This window comes from Moschus berezovskii, chromosome 6, assembly GCF_049115385.1.
Source record: "Moschus berezovskii isolate FMDL1 chromosome 6, NW_MosBer_1.0, whole genome shotgun sequence".
In the NCBI taxonomy this organism is placed as follows: Eukaryota; Metazoa; Chordata; class Mammalia; order Artiodactyla; family Moschidae; genus Moschus; species Moschus berezovskii.
The window spans coordinates 100,426,604-100,444,741 of NC_142465.1; the positions used below are offsets into that span (position 1 = coordinate 100,426,604).

General features: G+C 41.2%; 2 protein-coding genes across 7 annotated transcripts in view; one reads left to right on the forward strand and one right to left on the reverse strand.

Annotated features, from left to right (window-relative positions):
- The window catches only part of PLBD1 (phospholipase B domain containing 1), an 85,338-nt gene extending 76,153 nt beyond the window's left edge, over positions 1-9,185 (forward strand). For both annotated transcript variants that reach the window (XM_088837305.1, XM_088837306.1), the window contains exons 9-11: positions 3,526-3,711; positions 4,396-4,502; positions 8,071-9,185. In XM_088837305.1, coding sequence (XP_088693431.1) covers positions 3,526-3,711; positions 4,396-4,502; positions 8,071-8,238 — 461 coding nt within the window. In that variant the 3' untranslated portion in view covers positions 8,239-9,185. The remainder of the gene's footprint in view (positions 1-3,525; positions 3,712-4,395; positions 4,503-8,070) is intronic.
- A 3,592-nt stretch (positions 9,186-12,777) lies between these two features.
- Positions 12,778-18,138, reverse strand: part of ATF7IP (activating transcription factor 7 interacting protein) — a 121,502-nt gene continuing 116,141 nt past the window's right edge. For all 5 annotated transcript variants that reach the window (XM_055394164.2, XM_055394162.2, XM_055394161.2 and 2 more), the window contains exon 15: positions 12,778-13,696. In XM_055394164.2, coding sequence (XP_055250139.2) covers positions 13,277-13,696 — 420 coding nt within the window. In that variant the 3' untranslated portion in view covers positions 12,778-13,276. The remainder of the gene's footprint in view (positions 13,697-18,138) is intronic.

Sequence of the window (18,138 nt, forward strand, 5' to 3'; positions counted from 1 at the left end):
CGTCATAGAAAACTAATGAAACTGATCACATGGACCACAAATTAGCCTTGTCTAACTCAATGAAACTATGAGCCATGCTGTGTAGGGCTACCCAAGTCGTACGGGTCATGGTGGAGAGTTCTGACAAAATGTGGTCCACTGGAGAAGGGAAAGGGAACGGCAGAGCACTTCAGCATTCTTGCCTTGAGAACCCCATGAACAGTATGAAAAGGCAAAAAGATAGGACACTGAAAGTTGAACTTCCCAGGTCAGTAGGTGCTCAATATGCTACTGGAGATCAGTGGACAAACAACTCCCGAAACAATGAAGAGACATGCGAGAAAGGAGCTCAGCAGTTTGACAAAGGGACATATCAAACAGAGACACGAGACCGTGGCATGAAGGAGAATGTATTAGCCCAGGATGGCTGGAGAGGACGCTGTGATGTGGAAGATAATGTAGTGATGGGAAAACTACAGCCCTTGGATCCCGCTGAGCAGTTTAGCCTTTATCCTTTAGAGCATCAGTCCCCAGCCTTTTTGGCACCAGAGATTGGTTTCTTGGAAGACCATTCTTCTACAGCCTGGGGCGGGGGGTGGGGATGATTTGGGTTTGGGTGTGATTCAAATGCATTATATTCATTATGCACTTTATTTCTGTTATTATTACATCAGCTGCACCTCAGATCATCAGGCATTAGATTCCAGAGGTTGGGGACCTTGCTTTAGAAAACTGGAGCCTTTGAAAAGGGAGAACACACTGAAGGACAGAGAGAATACAGGAGGTGAATTAGGAAACTGTTGAAATAGGTCCACTGAGAGAGGAGTAGGTACAGAATCAAGATAATGTGTGGATCCCGGGGATCAGAGCTGGTCCTTCATTTCCCAGGTCCTTACATTCATATTGTAATAACACCCAGGGGGAGATGCCTCACTCCACAGTGGCTCCCGCCAGTGAAATGCACACCATGTGCGTAAGACAGAATTGACTAAGGTGGAAACTCAGTTGCCAAGAAGATCCGGTGCTACCAAGCAGTGGACCTACCTCCACTTCTTCTTGGGAAATCCACCTGAGAAGTCAGATCACTAGGCGGTTACTTGGTTAGCACGACAATTCAAAACTGAGGACCCAGCTATCTGACTCTGAAGACTGGTCCATCCAGCTCTTAAGAGCCTGATAGTGATAGCCAGCCTCAAGAGGGAGATGCTTGTTAAAGTGGACTAGTTACCCCAGGCCTTTTCTTCTTTGGATTGCTGATGATGATATGATGGGATTTGGGTTCTTTGCAATCCCATTTTAGATCCCATGAAGAAATCTACCCTGGTATTAAATAAATTGATGATGATCTGTCTGTAGTTTGGGGGGTTTTATGTTTTATTTTCCCCCCAGAGGCAGAAAACACATTTAAATTCAGAGTGTCTACTATATACTTGATGTGTCTTTTATTTATTTTCTTTTGTTTGAGCTTCATAACGTATTTCCAAGGGCTTCCCAGGTGGCACAGTGGTAAAGGATCTGCCTGCCAATGCTGGAGCACAGGAGAGTTGGGTTCGATCCCTGGGTCGGGAAGATCCTCTGGAGAAGGGAATGGCAACCCACTCCAGTATCCTTGCCTGGAGATCCCACGCAGAGAGGAGCCTGCCAGGCTACAGCCCATGGGGTCACAAAGAGTTGGACATGACTGTGCGACTGAGCACACACACACATTTCCAGATAAGTAGTATTCTTACAATCTTACTGAAAGGGAAGAAAAGCTGAGGAAGAAACATACGATTTTCCCAAATAATTAAGTGATATCGTATGGCCATTTTTTAAAAAACCCCACAAACCCAGTATTTAGAACCTGTAGTGATATATCGATAGAAGTCCTAGGTGCTTTTAGTCAGAAAGAAGGCATTCAGCCTCTCTGAACCTCTGCTTCTTCCTTTAGAAGGAAGGCTGGTAATATTTATACATCAGCAGGTGGTTCTGACACTATATTGGGTTGGCCAAAAAGTTCGTTCAGGGTCTTCCATACAATGTGATGGAAAAACCTGAAGAAACTTTTTGGTTAACCCTATACAAGCTACCGGAGAAGGCAATGGCAAGCCACTCCAGTACTCTTGCCTGGAAAATCCCATGGATGGAGGAGCCTGGTAGGCTGCAGTCCGTGGGGTTGCTAAGGGTCGGACACGAGTGAGCGACTTAACTTTCACTTTTCACTTTCATGCATTGGAGAAGGAAATGGCAACCCACTCCAGTGTTCTTGCCTGGAGAATCCCAGGGATGGGGGAGCCTGGTGGGCTTCCGTCTATGGGGTCACACAGAGTCGGACACGACTGAAGTGACTTAGTAGCAGCATACAAGCTACTCTTTTTAAATGCTTTTTTAATCATAAAGCTTTATGAAAATGTAAAGAGCAACCATTTTTATTATTCACTTGAGCTATCCACGTAGAGAACTGTAATAGTTTATGTTCATCCAGTGCTTACAAAGTACCAGACCCTGTTGTAAGCTCTGCCATCCATTTGAACTCACTGAATGTTCACAGCAGCGATCCTTGTGAGGTAAGACATCATTGTTCACATTTTACAGATGAAGACGTGAGCCACAGAGAGGTTAAGTAACTTCTGTAAGGTCACATACCTAGTAATGGCAGGACCAGGCTTAAAAGCCAGGCAGTCTAGCTCTCACATCTGAATTACCTAGTTATACTGCAGTAATAAATGTGATTTTTAGCCCGTACTTTCAACATTGTTTTTGTCTCCCTTCACCCTGATGCTGGGTCCACGCCCCAGAACCAGTGAGGTTGAACGTTTTCTCATTTGTTTTGTCCTGATAACTTTGCCCCGAGCAGCGGATCCTATAAAATAGTAAGGAGAAAGGAAGGCAGACAAGGGCCAAGAGAAGATGGGAGTGGAGGTTAAACCCTGAATGGTGAAGGTGGCCCTACCTTGGCTGACAGTCCTGCAGCAATACCCCAGGCTACTGTAATCTCAGATGTTCCTGAAATGGCGATTTTATTAAAGTTGTGTCACGTTTGATGCCTAGTGACGAAGGGCTGGCACACTGTGAAGCTCTGAATGAAGATGAGCCTTATGAATGTTTAGGGTCAGAGGAGTTAAAAGTCTACTGGAATCTTAAGATCATCTCCAATCCCTTCACAATATAACTTTTCCTTTCCCTCTTCCTACTTAAAAAAAAAAAAAGAAGGGGCAGAAATGAGGTTAACTGACAAAGGCCTAATTATTCAACTCTGAGCCTAGAAGTCAGGTTTTCTTCTGCTTAATAGATTGCTTTAAGAATTTGGGATGAAAAACCAAAGAATTCTGATGCTCTTCTCCCCCTAATGGAATAATCTAGACTATACTGGTTCTGTAAATTTCTAAGGATCTGCGTTATTACCAGGGTTCACATCCATTATTTTGTGTGTAATATTACTTTGTAATTACACAGCTGTGTCAATGTTCAAAAGAAAGTACCGTTCATGACACTTCTTTTGTTTCCTCTCTCTTCTGTCTTCCTCCCTGTCAATCCCACCCTTCTCTCCCTCCCACTCCAAATCAGGATATTGGCCCTCCTACAACATTCCTTTCCATGAAAAAGTTTACAACTGGAGTGGCTATCCAATACTGGTCAAGAAGCTGGGTTTGGACTACTCTTATGATCTGGCTTCCCGAGCTAAAATCTTCCGGCGTGACCAAGGAAAAGTGACTGATATGGAATCCATGAAATATATCATGCGATACAACAGTACGTAGCACATTTATCAAGAATCATTTTTCAAAACTCCTTTTCTTCCCCATGGATAAAGAATCCATGTAAGTTTATCACCTTTGTACTAGAAGGCAGTCTAGAAGTTATTGAATTATTTAGTATTCAGTTGATACTATGCATATTATATACTGAACAAATAGAATTTTGTTCTTTATAAAAATGATAGGGAAGAAGATTCTATGGATTTAATTGAAAAAATTTTTATGTAAAACACAAAAGAAATAATCCATAGAGGGGTAACTTTTTTTTTCCTTTTTACCCTATCATCCCAAACACAGATTTCCTTCCAAGGACAAAAGCAGCTACTAAAACAAAAATTACCTGTAAACACTTTATTTTTGATGAACAGTATCAAAGTCAGATTCGTATTTGTTTTGTTAAAAAAAATTGGACACACACTTGTGCTCTGTTATTTCTCTTCTGTCCAGTCATCACTGTGAAGGTTTGTGAGCGCAGGCTGAGCCTGGAGTCGGGGCTTGAGGTTGCCTCCTCCCTGTACAAGCCACAGGGGCCTTCCGTATGTGGGAGCAGGCTGGGCAGAGGAGGCCTCTGGGGTGTATGCTCTGGACACCTAGGCTTGAGTAGGGCCACACAGCTTACTGTGGAAAAAATGCACTTCGGAATGGCCAGTGCTCACTCTGTCCCATCACTGTTCCCTAGATTACAAGGAGGACCCTTATAGCAAGGGTGATCCCTGCAACACCATCTGCTGCCGTGAGGACCTAAACTCACACAGTCCGAGTCCTGGAGGTTGCTATGACACCAAGGTAACATGCTGTTGGGTTCTGTTTGCTTTATTTGGGCTGTGCTGGGTCTTTGTTGTTTGGGCTTTTTTATACTTATGGTGAGCAGAGGCTACTCTTTAATTGCAGTGCCTAGGCTTCTCACTGCAGTGGCAAGCCACTCCAGTACTCTTGCCTAGAAAATCCCATGGATGGAGGAGCCTGGTCGGCTGCAGTCCGTGGGGTCGCTACTAGTCGGACACGACTGAGCGACTTCACTTTCACTTTTCACTTTCATGCATTGGAAAAGGAAATGGCAACCCACTCCAGTGTTCTTGCCTGGAGAATCCCAGGGATGGGGGAGCCTGGTGATCTTCCGTCTATGGGCTCACACAGAGTCGGACACGACTGAAGTGAGTTAGCAGCAGCAGCAGGCTTCTCACTGCAGTGGTTTCACGTGCTACAACAGTTGCAGTTCCCAGGCTCTAGAGCACAGGCTTTGTTGTGGCCCATGGGCTTAAGTGCTTGACAGCAAGTGGGATCGTCCTGGACCAGGGATTGAACCCATTCTCCCACATTGGCAGGCGGACTTCTTCCCACTGAACCACCAAGAAAGCCCCACGCTATTGGTTTTCTAATTTAATTTCCACCAGCGCTTAGGCCTATTCACAGCTGCAGAGATTTTTGTGGCTGCTGCTGCTAAGTTGCTTCAGTCGTGTCCAACTCTGTGCGACCCCACAGATGGCAGCCCACCAGGCTCCACTGTCCTTGGGATTCTCCAGGCAAGAACACTGGAGTGGGTTGCCATTTCCTTCTCCAATGCATGAAAGTGAAAAGTGAAAGTGAGGTTGCTCAGTTGTGTCCGACTCTTAGTGACCCCATGGACTGCAGCCTACCAGGCTCCTCCATCCATGGGATTTTCCAGGCAAGAGTACTGGAGTGGGGTGCCATTGCCTTCTCCGGATTTTTGTGGCAAAAAACACAGTAACATCTCTTAACTTTTTGTGCCTGCGCTCAGTTGTGTTTGACTTGGCAACCCTAACTGTAGCCTGCCAGGCTCCTCTGTCCATGGAATTTCCCAGACAATACCGGAATGGCTTGACATTTCCTTCTCAAGGGGATCTTCCCGACTCTGGGACCGACCAGTGTCTCCTGCGCTGGCAGGAGTATTCTTTACTGCTAACCTGGGAAGCGCAATGTCTCTTAAACATGAACTCAGTCAGCTTTTTCAGAGGTTACAGTGGTATGGTAGGTCCCTTGGACTAACTTCCAGTCCCTGCTCTGCCACTTCATCACATCATCTCACAGTGCTTCTGTTTCCTCATCTGAAAAATGGAAAGAGTACTTGCTTCCTAGGGTTGTTGTGAAGAATGAACATTTAATATCTATAAAGTGTTTACAACAGTACTTAGCATGTTATTTATAAATGTGCATAACCATAATGATGATGATGATGGTGGTGGTGAGAGTGTTGCTGTCTTAAGTTTTATCAGATTGGCCCAAAGAACATATTGAGAGCACAGTGATGTCACTTTAAACAGGAATTGAATTGAGCTGAAGGAATAAGTATTGGGCCAGATGCTCAAGCACCAAAGGGTTTTCACTACACTACAATTGTTAAGTGCTGTAATGTGTCTCATAATATAAGTAATAAGTAAGTTTCAGTGGGGGTGAAGCCCACATATAGGCTTGTGAGAACCAGTTGTTTAAAATGTCAACACCAGTTTGATAGCCTGAAATGGTGGAATATGTACATCATGGAAATCAGCAAACAGTACAAATTGGGGTCTTTTTTCCTAAGAAAAACTTATTGGCACACGACTGCATCTGGAGTGTCCAAGATTATGCATTAACCATCTAGTAGGTGGAAAAGAATCATTCTACCACATCTTTTTGTACTTTTCGGCTTGGGCATGTGTCTGTCCATTTGCATCTATGATCCTAAATTCTGAAAAAATTTATTAGATTTAGAGTTAACTGTTCTATCTGAAGCTCTGAAAACTATTAAAAATGCCAATCCCCTGACACATTATTTTTTCTATCAGCCTAATGGCTAAACAGAACATGGTTTAGAATAGTTTGAGCCAAGCTCTAGTCTTAATGACTCTTTAAGATTTTGTGTAATGAACAAAAAATTTAGTGGATGTAGTGAGCCTGGCATACATGAAGCCCCAGTGAATACTTTTGTATTTATTTCTTTTTAATGATATTTGCAAACATTCAGTAAAGTGTGTAAAAAGTGTTATATCCATTCCAGAGTACACAAAGAAAATTACTTGAACTGGGGAGAAACCAAGCCACGCTTTCATCTGCCAAATTTTACCTTTTTCAGGAGACAAGAGCCTGCCAATTTTTCATCAAAAAAGGTTCTGTTGAAGCACTTATTTTAAAAATATCACTTCTCTTGAGCCATTTTGAATGAGGAAAATCTGAAGTTATGAGACATTTTCTGCTTTCCTCTCTAAGCTTAAGATCTGCTGCAACACAATGTTCAACTGTTTTTAAGAACCATGGACCTTATTTTTTTATAAGTTCCATCTACTTTAATACTCTTGTTACTGCCCTGATTAATAACAACTTTTACTGAGGAATTAATACATTCTAGGCACTGCTTCAAGTATTTGCTCTCATTAATCCTCATGACAACTCTTCTATGAAGTAGGGTTATTAGTCTAATTTTACAAATAAGAAAACTGAGTCAAATAAATTTTGGAGGTTGAATTCAAAATATGAGTAACCTGACTCCAGATCTCACACTTTGGGCTGTTAGTTTAATACACTTCTATGAGTCAATGTAGGGCTTCCCAGGTGGCACAGTGGTAAAGAATCCACCTGCCAAGCAGGAGACGTGGGTTCACTCCTTGGGTTTGGAAGATCCCCCCAAACAAGGAAATGGCAACCCAGTCCAGTATTCTTGCCTGGGAAATCCTATGGACAGGGGAGTCTGGCAGGTCATTGTTGCGGGCGAAATGACACAAAGACAAGACACACAAAAGACAGACAAAGACACAACTCCGGCCGGAGGAAAAATTCTGCACAAGCCCCCTTGCGGTTTATTTTTATACCCCGGTAGCTGGACACATACCAAAATCTAAGCAATGCATTCTTCTACCAAATAAGGACAAAAAGCCAAGCACATTCCAAGGACGGGAGGAACAAAGGGAGGAAGTGACCACATCATATTTACTAAGAAGCCTGCCCAGAACTCCAGCCTCTTCCTTGTTTTTAAGGAGGGCATGTTCCCTTGTATGCGAGCAGACCATTAACCTTGGATATTGTGTGCAGGCTTCTTGGCAGAACATCCTGTTTGCAAGCATGCTCTGCCCAAGCAGAGAGTCTTGTTTGCAGGCACATCTCTGCTTCCTTAACCATTTCTTCTCATGGTCACTGCCGGGTTCCTACAGGTCATGACTTAGTGACTGAAGAACTAGTCAATTAACATTTGGATGCCAAATGGATACAGAAGAGCATATTGTGGAAGCTTGCAGGATTTTATTTTAAGGGGAGCTAATATTGTGATTTTGGACAAAGAGCAGGGACCACACCCAAAGAGGCTTAGTTGTGTTTTTTTCCCAATGGTTTTCTAAAACATCCCCCTCCTCTCTCTCTGCAGGTGGCAGACATCTACCTGGCATCCAAGTACAAAGCCTATGCCATCAGTGGGCCCACTGTACAAGGTGGCCTCCCTGTTTTTCACTGGAGCCGTTTCAACAAAACTCTCCATGAGGGCATGCCAGAGGCCTACAACTTTGATTTTATTACCATGAAACCTATTTTGTAACTTGACATAAAATGGAGAGAGATAAGGGAATAGAAGGCTGCAAGTAAGATACCAAAGGTAGCTGTCTTTCCATTCAGAATTAGTTTTAATGGAATATATTCAATTCAGTCTATCACTTTCATTTTCTGCTGCTGATTTTGTCATTTTTAAAACAAGCGCCTATAATTAGGTGGGGCACCATAGAAGAAACATATGATAAATAAACAATACCATTTCAGTACACAAACTTATACACCAGAAAGTATGGTAGAAACTGCTCCCTCACCCCGAGATCCACCGTCTCCATGTATGCCTGACCGCACAGGCTGCACCTCGCAGCTTCCCTGGGGCAGCTATGACATGTGACAGAGTACTTGGGGTGGACTCCGAGTTGAGTGCTACTCCCAGGCCCGGCTCCTCAGACCCTGACTACCTCATGCTTTTTCCCCTTCTCCTTGCTGGATAGACTTTATGACAAAACCCTAGGGGATGGTGGAACCTCTAACAGAAATGCAGTTAGTATGTTTTTGTTTTTTTCTGGTCATTAACAAGCAACAGTTGAAGTCTTTCTGTGGTGCACAAACATCATACAGCAGACTTTAATGTTGTCTCTTATTAGTTAAAAACAGCTTATCTAACCTAGCAGCAGCTCTGCCTAACAATGTTTCTTTCAAAGCTGGAGGATTATATGTTGTTTGAATGTCATGGTGTTGTCAAATTAAGGAAACCATACTGAATAGTGTAACAGTGACTCTTAACAAGGTGAGAGACTTGCAAAAGAAAAGAATACTCATAAGGTCTGAGAATAACAGAATGAATCGGAGTACTCAGAATGTTAAAAACCCAGTAGTTTATTTCAAAGTATAAATTTCAGGCTTGCTGGACAAAATCCCACTACAGTTAACACTTATACAGACACCACTCTACTGTACATTTAAAAAAGGAAAAAAAAAAAAAACCCACAAAAACCTTCAAAACCTAATAAAAATAGGGCAACTTGCTACAGCCCAGTTTCTATTAGACATCGGAAGGTCTTACATTGTCTTATTATTTACACTTTCAACTGTAATAAAGAAATATTAGGATGCAAGTTTCTGACAAAGGAATTATTTTAATATTTAATTTTGAAATGGCTGATAAAATTCTAAAGCCAGGATTCCCCAAATGTTTGATTGCCCAGTTACCTTATTTACAAAAAAAAATTTTTTTTAAAGATAGCAATTAAATATAAAGGGTGGGTATTTGACTTTACAAGTTAAAAAAAAAAAAGAATGGCAAACTTAGCATGATAAAACTGAAGATGAGAAGACAAAACATGTGTTTGTATCATTCTATTCCTCCCCATTAGCTGGCTCAAGGGAAATAAGTTTGTGGAATTGGATAAACCTGCCACACTAATGAAACACTTTACAGGAACTGTTCTAACCTTTTTTGTCCCAAAATTTTCAGGAAGGGGAGGGGCCACCATTTACCCAGTAGAGAGTAAGGCAGGCAGAATTATACAGTGATTTTAGATAGAGTTATTTGCAATAATCTAATACTGGGACATGGTCTTTCTGGAAATCAGAATAAAACAGGCCAATGACTGGTCAATGATAAAGCTAAAATAATGAATAAATCACAGGATACTGAAATAGCCCAAAAAGGAAAGTCTGGGAGAACACTTGGAAGTCTTTGCGGTAATGTACTGTGCCAACATCACAGTGTATACAAGTGAGAGAGGAGGATAACGCAGGCATTATTCTGTTAATCTTGTACAGTACTGGAAAATTTGTGGAACAAGATAAATGCGTATCATGCAATATTAACACCTTGCTGCAGAAACAATAATTTGGAAAATATAAGCAAAAGAGCAAACAAACAAAAAAATCACGTTAACACTTATCGGCTACAGGAAGAGAACTGTATGGTGCAGTCTGCCTAAGGAGTTCTGCTGACAGGTGGTCCTAAGCTCCTTGTTTGAGGTCATTTTATTCAATCAAACTTTTCATTTCTTATCTGGCAATGGGGGTTGGGACAGTGGCAAACACATGTCTGTGAGGCAAATGGCATCCCCACAAACATTCACTTTTCAAGGAAGCAGGCTCTGCTCTTCACTTCTCTCATAAACTTCGACTGTGTTAAATAGCACACAGTATTCTGCATGTTTTAAAAAGTGAGTCCAGAGAAATAGAGGGATATAGTTACCTCATAAAGTTACCTGTTACCAACAGATGTCTTTGTATATACTTTATAAATGTACTGGCAAGAATATAATTTTAAAATGTGAGGCTTACTCACACTTAAATTTGGGTGAAAATTACTCTGACAAAGTGCAAAGTAGACAGTAACAAACATCACCATTACCTTTAAACGTCATATAAACATCCTATATTTCAGGTTGAAGTATCAGAAGTTTCCAGGGTTTCCAATAAGGCAATACTTATACAAGTATTGTCAGACTAAAAAGGTAGCAAACTCGCATTCCCAAAATGGGATTATTAAGCTTATTTGTAATACTCTGTGAAAAGATACTGTGAAATTAAAAAAGGTACCATGAAGTATGAATTGCTATTAAAAAATATGTGACCAGTAGGTATTTCTAGTTGAGTCCTCCATTCTCTGTCTTTAAAGAAACAAACCAAACAGAAAGCTCTTTTCAACATTAAAAAACCTGCCTGAAATAAAAACCTAGAGTTCAAGTCTAGCACCCATTGGTAACTCCAACATAGTTGTTGCCTATAAATTCTGTGGCAGGCTAATTGAAAGAAACCATTTTATAATATCTTTTCCCTCAAATAATTACAATCTCTCTTTGTACCTTCCCTCCACCACTTGGAATAAAAAGTTTTATTTTACAGTAGTAAATCTATTTTTTAGGGTTACTATTTAAGTTATTTCTTTTTGCTCTGACAGAAATCACACAGTATAGGTCAAAATAATATTTTCATTCTACTGGGCTTTCTTCACCTGATTATATAATGCTATGAAAGTTTTGTTTTGTTTTTTTTTAAAAAAAAGGATTAGTAAACATAAAGTACTCACCAAGGGAAGCTTTCTAGGCTAGGTAAGCAAATTATCACATGACCATAAAACCGGTCAATAAAGAACAATTTTGAACATGGGCTTTCTATTCTGTCGACTGAAATGGTCTTCAACACATAATCAACACTGCAACCATTGCAGCTAAAAACATAGCAGATATACATGCAGATATAAGACAGGTGCTCACATACATCTGGAAGATCATCGATTTCTCCCTTTAAAATTTTTCATTGGCATGACATTGGCAATTTCTTTACCATCATCATTAGACCCACAATGAGTAATGCCTATATAGCTGGTTGGCAAATATGACTCACGGAAATTTTAATTCTCATTGTGGTCCATTTTCTGAAAGCAAAAGGAAGATTTTGGAGCATTTACTTTTGGCAATCTGTAGGCTTTCTTCCACATCAATCAAACTTCACATCCAACCTGACAGTACAGTGACCAGTAAAAGTCTCTAAAGAGAGTTTCTTTACAAGTAGACTGTTTCCTATTACAAGCCATTGAAGTTGCAAAGAAGCATTAATATGGAAATGACAGTTCCCTTTATAAGTCCAGAACACATTAACAACTAACTCATTTAAGAAGGCAGGAATATGATTTCAAATATGATATGGAAGATGGCTTGAAAATGTATTCCACAAACTCCATAAATTCCTTTCCAAGCATCGCCAACCCCACTCTCATCCCCCAAATTACGCCAGCTCTCCTGTCTTAAGCTACCTACACTCCAACACGTACCTGATACCAGTATAACTGGCACTCAAATAGAAAATCCATGACCAAAGTTTGATTAAAACTTTGAAGAGGAACAGAGATGCACAGAAATTGTAAAGTCATTCTTACATAAATGACCCTAAAGGATATACTTTAAACCCTATCCAAAGCTGACATATGGTGAATCAGATAAAACTTAGCACCATCAAAAGAAAAGATTAATACAGGAAGAATGATATGAGGATAAAGAAGAAATGGAGCTTTGATAGTTTAGCTCACTGTATTTTGTGAATTTTACTATTTACTTTCTTTGAAAGAATACTATGGGTAATAAGGTATGCTTTGGGTGATAAGGTAAACCAGAATTGCTTTCATAATCTCTAAGACAGTGTGCAACATGGATACTAAAATATATTTGAAGGGAAATTGGCTTATACATTGTGGTCTTCTTTTGGTTCACTTTACAGAGTTAAATAGTGACCAGAAATAAAAAGCATTAATTTCCTTGGAAGAAAAGAGCAAGTTAAATGTAATGATGTCACTGATGAGACTACATGTAAAAGCCTTGGTCTAAAATTTACTTGAGGGAAATGTGCTACATTTGATGGAGAAAAAGGAGAAATGAGGATGAAAGGTTGACAGAGAAGAGTAAACCACAATGGAAAAATGGCCCTGTTTACTTTTGCAGTTAATCTTTAAGGCACAAAAATAAATGGAAAAAAATCTCAGATTAGAAAAGGGAGGGCCCACTGCAATTCTTTTTCATCGAATTGACAACCCAGAAAAGACAAAAGAAAATATGAAAAGATCTTTTCCTGTGTTCAAATTAACCTATTTTAAACTATTTGACCATTTTGCTTTTTATTTTTTCTTTGGGTTCCACTTAGAGTCAGTTTAAATCATCTATCTATAAACCTACAGATCACGTAGAAGCAGAATCATGCCAGATACATACCTCAAATCCTTTGATCTACTTACTTCACACTGGAAGAGAGGTAAATTTGAGAATGAAAATGGGAGATTCCACTGTAATAAACATATAAATACAGAAAAGCACACACCACACATATACCCCAGCCTCAAAACTAAAGCAAGGTGCACATTTACATTTCAAAACCTTGAAGCCTGAATTGTTCAGGAAAAGATTCTGCTTTACGGGCCGAGTTTATTCTGATTATTAACAAATGTAGTGTATATACACATCGGTCCAAGAAATCTTGCACAATTTGCATTTTACAATGGGTATCATGCACAAGATTAAAACAAGACCAAAAAGTAGAACTTCTGAAAGAGGAAGAGGGAAAGGCTCCAAGGTTTAACTGCTCTGCGAAGAAGAGATTACATCTGTTGACTGAGGATCACAGAAAGGTCCAAAACGCCCATAAATATCCTTGGCTCGTACTGCAAAGTAGTATTTGCTGCCAGACACGAACTGGGTGAGAGTGCATGCCATGGGCAAGGGAAGTGCCTTGACTTCGCCAATCTTCTTCCACTGTGAGGGTACAGTGGCACTGGGTTCCTCGTGGTAAGCGTACAGGTGGTAGCTGTCAACAGTGGCGCAGCTTCTGTCCACCTCCAGAACACTCCAGGACAGTACAATGCCATTTTGACTCTGAACTCGTGCTAACTTCAAGTGAGGCTTCTGAGGCAGAGACGTGCTGGCAGCTTCAGGGGGCAGACGCTGTGGTTGTGGGGCTTCTGGTAAGGGTGCTGGGTGCACAGGGCGTGGGGGCTCCTAACGAAAAAAAAAGTCATGTTGATGGATAATGATTGGAGAAAGGACTGTTTCTTAATGCGAGAACGATAACATCCTAGAAATCACTTACTTTTAGGGTCTTCATTTTATATCAAGAACACTGGGAAATAGCAAATATCAGACATCTGGCAAGTTCTCCCTGATAACTTGTAACTAGTCATGACCCAGAATATGAGTGCTGAGATTATTCCCTCTGTTGTTTTTGGGTCTGAAATACTGAGTTTTCCTTTTGAAACAAAAGCCCTGGCTGATAGAATATCATCTTGACAGAAAAAATAATCATCTACTTCAGATAAAATAATTAATGACTTAATGATCTATACCACAGACCCTTGTTTTAATATATTTTTTAATAACATGTGTTGGCAGTCTATCAGTCATCTAAAATTTGAGTATCAACTCTACTTACATTTTCATATTGTTTCTCATAAAAAGACAGTGAGTGAGTGAGTGAGTGAAGTCGCTCAGTCGTGTCCGACTCTTTGCGACCCCATAGACTGTAGCCTACCAGGCTCCTCTGTCCATGGGATTTTCCAGGCAATAGTATTAGAGTGGATTGCCATTTACTTCTCCAGGGGAGATTCCCAACCCAGGGCTCGAACCCAGGTCTCCCGCATTGTAGACAGACGCTTTACCGCCTGAGCCACCAGGGAAAAAGACAGTAGCATATTCTTATAAGTAAGTACATATAACACTGACTGTATTTATGTTCTTGGTCAGTCTGCATGAAAAAGGGGACATTGATACTGGACTGTGAGAGAGAGAATTTAGAAATGTAGAAATAGTTGTGAATCTTTCTGCTAATAGGTAAAAGCACGAACAAGGGCATAGGGATAGGCAAGTGAGGGTATTTATGGGCAAAAACACGAAGAATGTGAAGAACAACACACAAATTTGGAAAGAAGGTCAGATAATGAAAAAGCATGAATACTAAGCTTACAAACTGACCTAACGCTGGACATTATTATCATCTGGGTTTTAAGATTACAATGATAACAGTTTTTTCAAAAAGATTTAAGTAAAAGCCAGGAAACAGAGATATAAGTGGTCTTTTTCCTCCCCCAAGGGAAACATTATTGCTCAATGACTTTAGTTTGGAAGTCATGAAAAAATAAGATTTCCTTAACTGAAATTCATTTAACAAAATTATGTTTTAATATGCATTTTATTAAATGGATAATTTGCATATGCTAAATAGTGAATTCTATGAAGATCTGATATCTTCTAAATCTCCATGCCTTTTCAAAGTTCAGTGCCAGTAATGTGCACGTGCATGTAGTAACAACTCAAAAAAGGATCTGCCAAAATGCCCTGAGGGCAATCTGAGGGAGCTAACTGTGGGATAGCTACCCCGTGAAAAGGTGAAAAGCCCCAACCTAAGACACCACCAGACCTGCTCACAGGACAAAGGATGGAACAGAGCTAGGCAGCTGCGGTCGGCCCATCCACCATCCCCTGCAGAGACAGGCAGGGGAGGGCAGCCAGAGCAGGAAGCAGGCAATCGCGGCCCCAGAGAGGCATCCGATACCAAGCTGCAAGCAGGCTTCCTTGCTAACAAAGACTACTTGGGTTCTGACCGGTCGATATCCACCTGAGAAGGTGCACTGGTTGTACACCCAGAAAACCGAGCGGCAGGGACCAGGGAGGTGGTAAGTCGCAGCAACCGCGATCGCCAAACACATGGTCACCTGAGCTGCTCGGACCGGGGAAGGGCACAAAACGCAGACCCAACCAAGTCTGCGCCTTTGTAGAGTACCTGAGTACCTGAACCTGAGCAGCTCAGACCTGGGAAGTGCGTACACTCCAGTGCCGACCTCGGACAGTTCCTGGCAGAGCAACCTAAGAGCCTGAGCAGCATAAACAGGGAAAGCACACGCTGTGAGTGGAGGCAAACACAGTGTGGCCAAGACACTGTGAGCACTCCCCACAGATGCCACTGATATTTGCTAGCAGCATTCCTCCCTCCTCAGAACAGGACTGAACAAGTGAGCCTTAAAAAGTGTCCACCACCGCCCCCTTGTGTCAGGATGGGTATTAGACACTGAAGAGACCAGCAAACAGAAGAGCTTAAACAGAAGGAACTTCCTTGGAAGTGACAGATGGAGAAGTCTTGAGCCTACTGCAAGAATAAGACTGAAAACCAGAAGCAGAGGCTTAAGTCCAAATCCTGAGAACACAGAGAACTCCTGTTCCAGGGAACATTAATCGATAGGAGCTCATCAAATGCCTCCATAGCTTCACTGAAACCAGGCACCACCCAGGGTCAACAAGTTTCAGAGAAAGACAAACCACGCAAATTCTCCAGCAACACAGAATAGCCCTGAGCTTCAACATACAGGCTGCCTAAAGCCACTCCAAACCCACTGACATCTCATAACAAATTTCTGGACACTTCATTGCACTCTAGAGAGAAGAAATCCAGCTATACCCACCAGAACACTGACAAAGATTCCCTAACCAGGGAACCTTGACAAGCCACCCGTCTAACCCCACACACAGCAAGGAAACTACACAATAAAGAGAACTCCACAAACTGCCAGAAGACGGAAAGGCCACCCCAAACACAGCAATATAAGCAAGATGAAGAGGCAGAGAAATACCCAGCAAGTAAAGGAACAGGATTGCCCACCAACCCAAACAAAAGAGGAAGATATAGGGAATCTACCTGATAAAGAATTTCAATTATTGATAGTGAAAATGATTCAAAATCTTGAAAACAATCTGGAGTTACAGATAAATAACCTGGAAACAAGGATCGAGAATATGCAAAAAAGGTTTAACAAGGATCTAGAGGAAATAAAAAAGAGCCAATATACAATGAATAATGCAATAGATGAGATCAGAAACACTCTGGAGGGAACAATCAGTAGAATAACGGAGGCAGAAGACAGGATAAGCGAGCTAGAAGATAGAATTGTAGAAATAAATGAAACAGAGAGGAAAAAAGAAAAACGAATTAAAAGAAATGAGGACAATCTCAGAGACCTCTGGGACAATGTTAAATGCCCCAACATTTGAATCATAGGAGTCCCAGAAGAAGACAAAAAGAAAGACCATGAGAGAATACCTGAGGAGATAATAGTTGAAAACTTCCCTAAAATGGGGAAGGAAATAATCACCCAAGTCCAAGAAACCCAGAGAGTCCCTAACAGGATAAACCCAAGGTGAAATACTCCAAGACACATATTAATCAAATTAACAAAGATCAAACACAAAGAACAAATATTAAAAGCAGCAAGGGAAAAGCAACAAAAAACACACAAGGGGATTCCCATATGGATAACAGCTGATCTTTCAACAGAAACTCTTCAGGCCAGGAGGGAATGGCAAGACATACTTAAAGTGATGAAAGAAAATACCTACAGCCCAGATTACTATACCCAGCAAGGATCTCATTCAAATATGAAGGAGAAATCAAAAGCTTTACAGACAAGCAAAAGCTGAAAGAATTCAGCATCACCAAACCAGCTCTCCAACAAATGCTAAAGGATGACTCAATTTTCTTATTTGTAAAATTAGACTAATAACCCTACTTCATAGAAGAGTTGTCATGAGGATTAATGAGAGCAAATACCTGAAGCAGTGCCTGCTGCTGCTGCTGCTGCTGAGTCACTTCAGTCGTGTCCGACTCTGTGTGACCCCATAGACGGCAGCCCACCAGGCTCCCCCATCCCTGGGATTCTCCAGGCAAGAACACTGGAGTGGGTTGCCATTTCCTTCTCCAATGTGTGAAAGTGAAAAATGAAAGTAAAGTCGCTCAGTCGTGTCCGACCCCTAGCGACCCCACGGACTGCAGCCTACCAGGCTCCTCCATCCATGGGATTTTCTAGGCAAGAGTACTGGAGTGGCTTGCCATTGCCTTCTCCGAAGCAGTGCCTAGAATGTATTAATTCCTCAGTAAAAGTTGTTATTAATCAGGGCAGTAACAAGAGTATTAAAGTAGTTGGAACTTATAAAGGGTGTATAAACTTGAACCCAAAGCAATAAAGAAAATGGCAACGGGATTATACTTATCAATAATCACTTTAAATGTAAATGGGTTGAATGCCCCAACCAAGAGACAAAGGCTGGCTGAATGGATACAAAAACAAGACCCCCATATATGTTGTCTACAAGAGACCCACCTCAAAACGAGGGACACATACAGACTGAAAGTGAAAGGCTGGAAAAAGATATTCCATGCAAATAGAGACTGAAAGAAAGCAGGAGTAGCAATACTCATATCAGATAAAATTGACTTTAAAACAAAGGCTATGAAAAGAGACAAAGAAGGACATTACATAATGATCAAAGGATCAATCCAAGAAGAAGATATAACAATTACAAATATTTATGCACCCAACATAGGAGCACTGAAATATGTAAGACAATTACTAACAAGTATGAAAGGGGAAATTAACAACAACGCAATAATAGTGGGA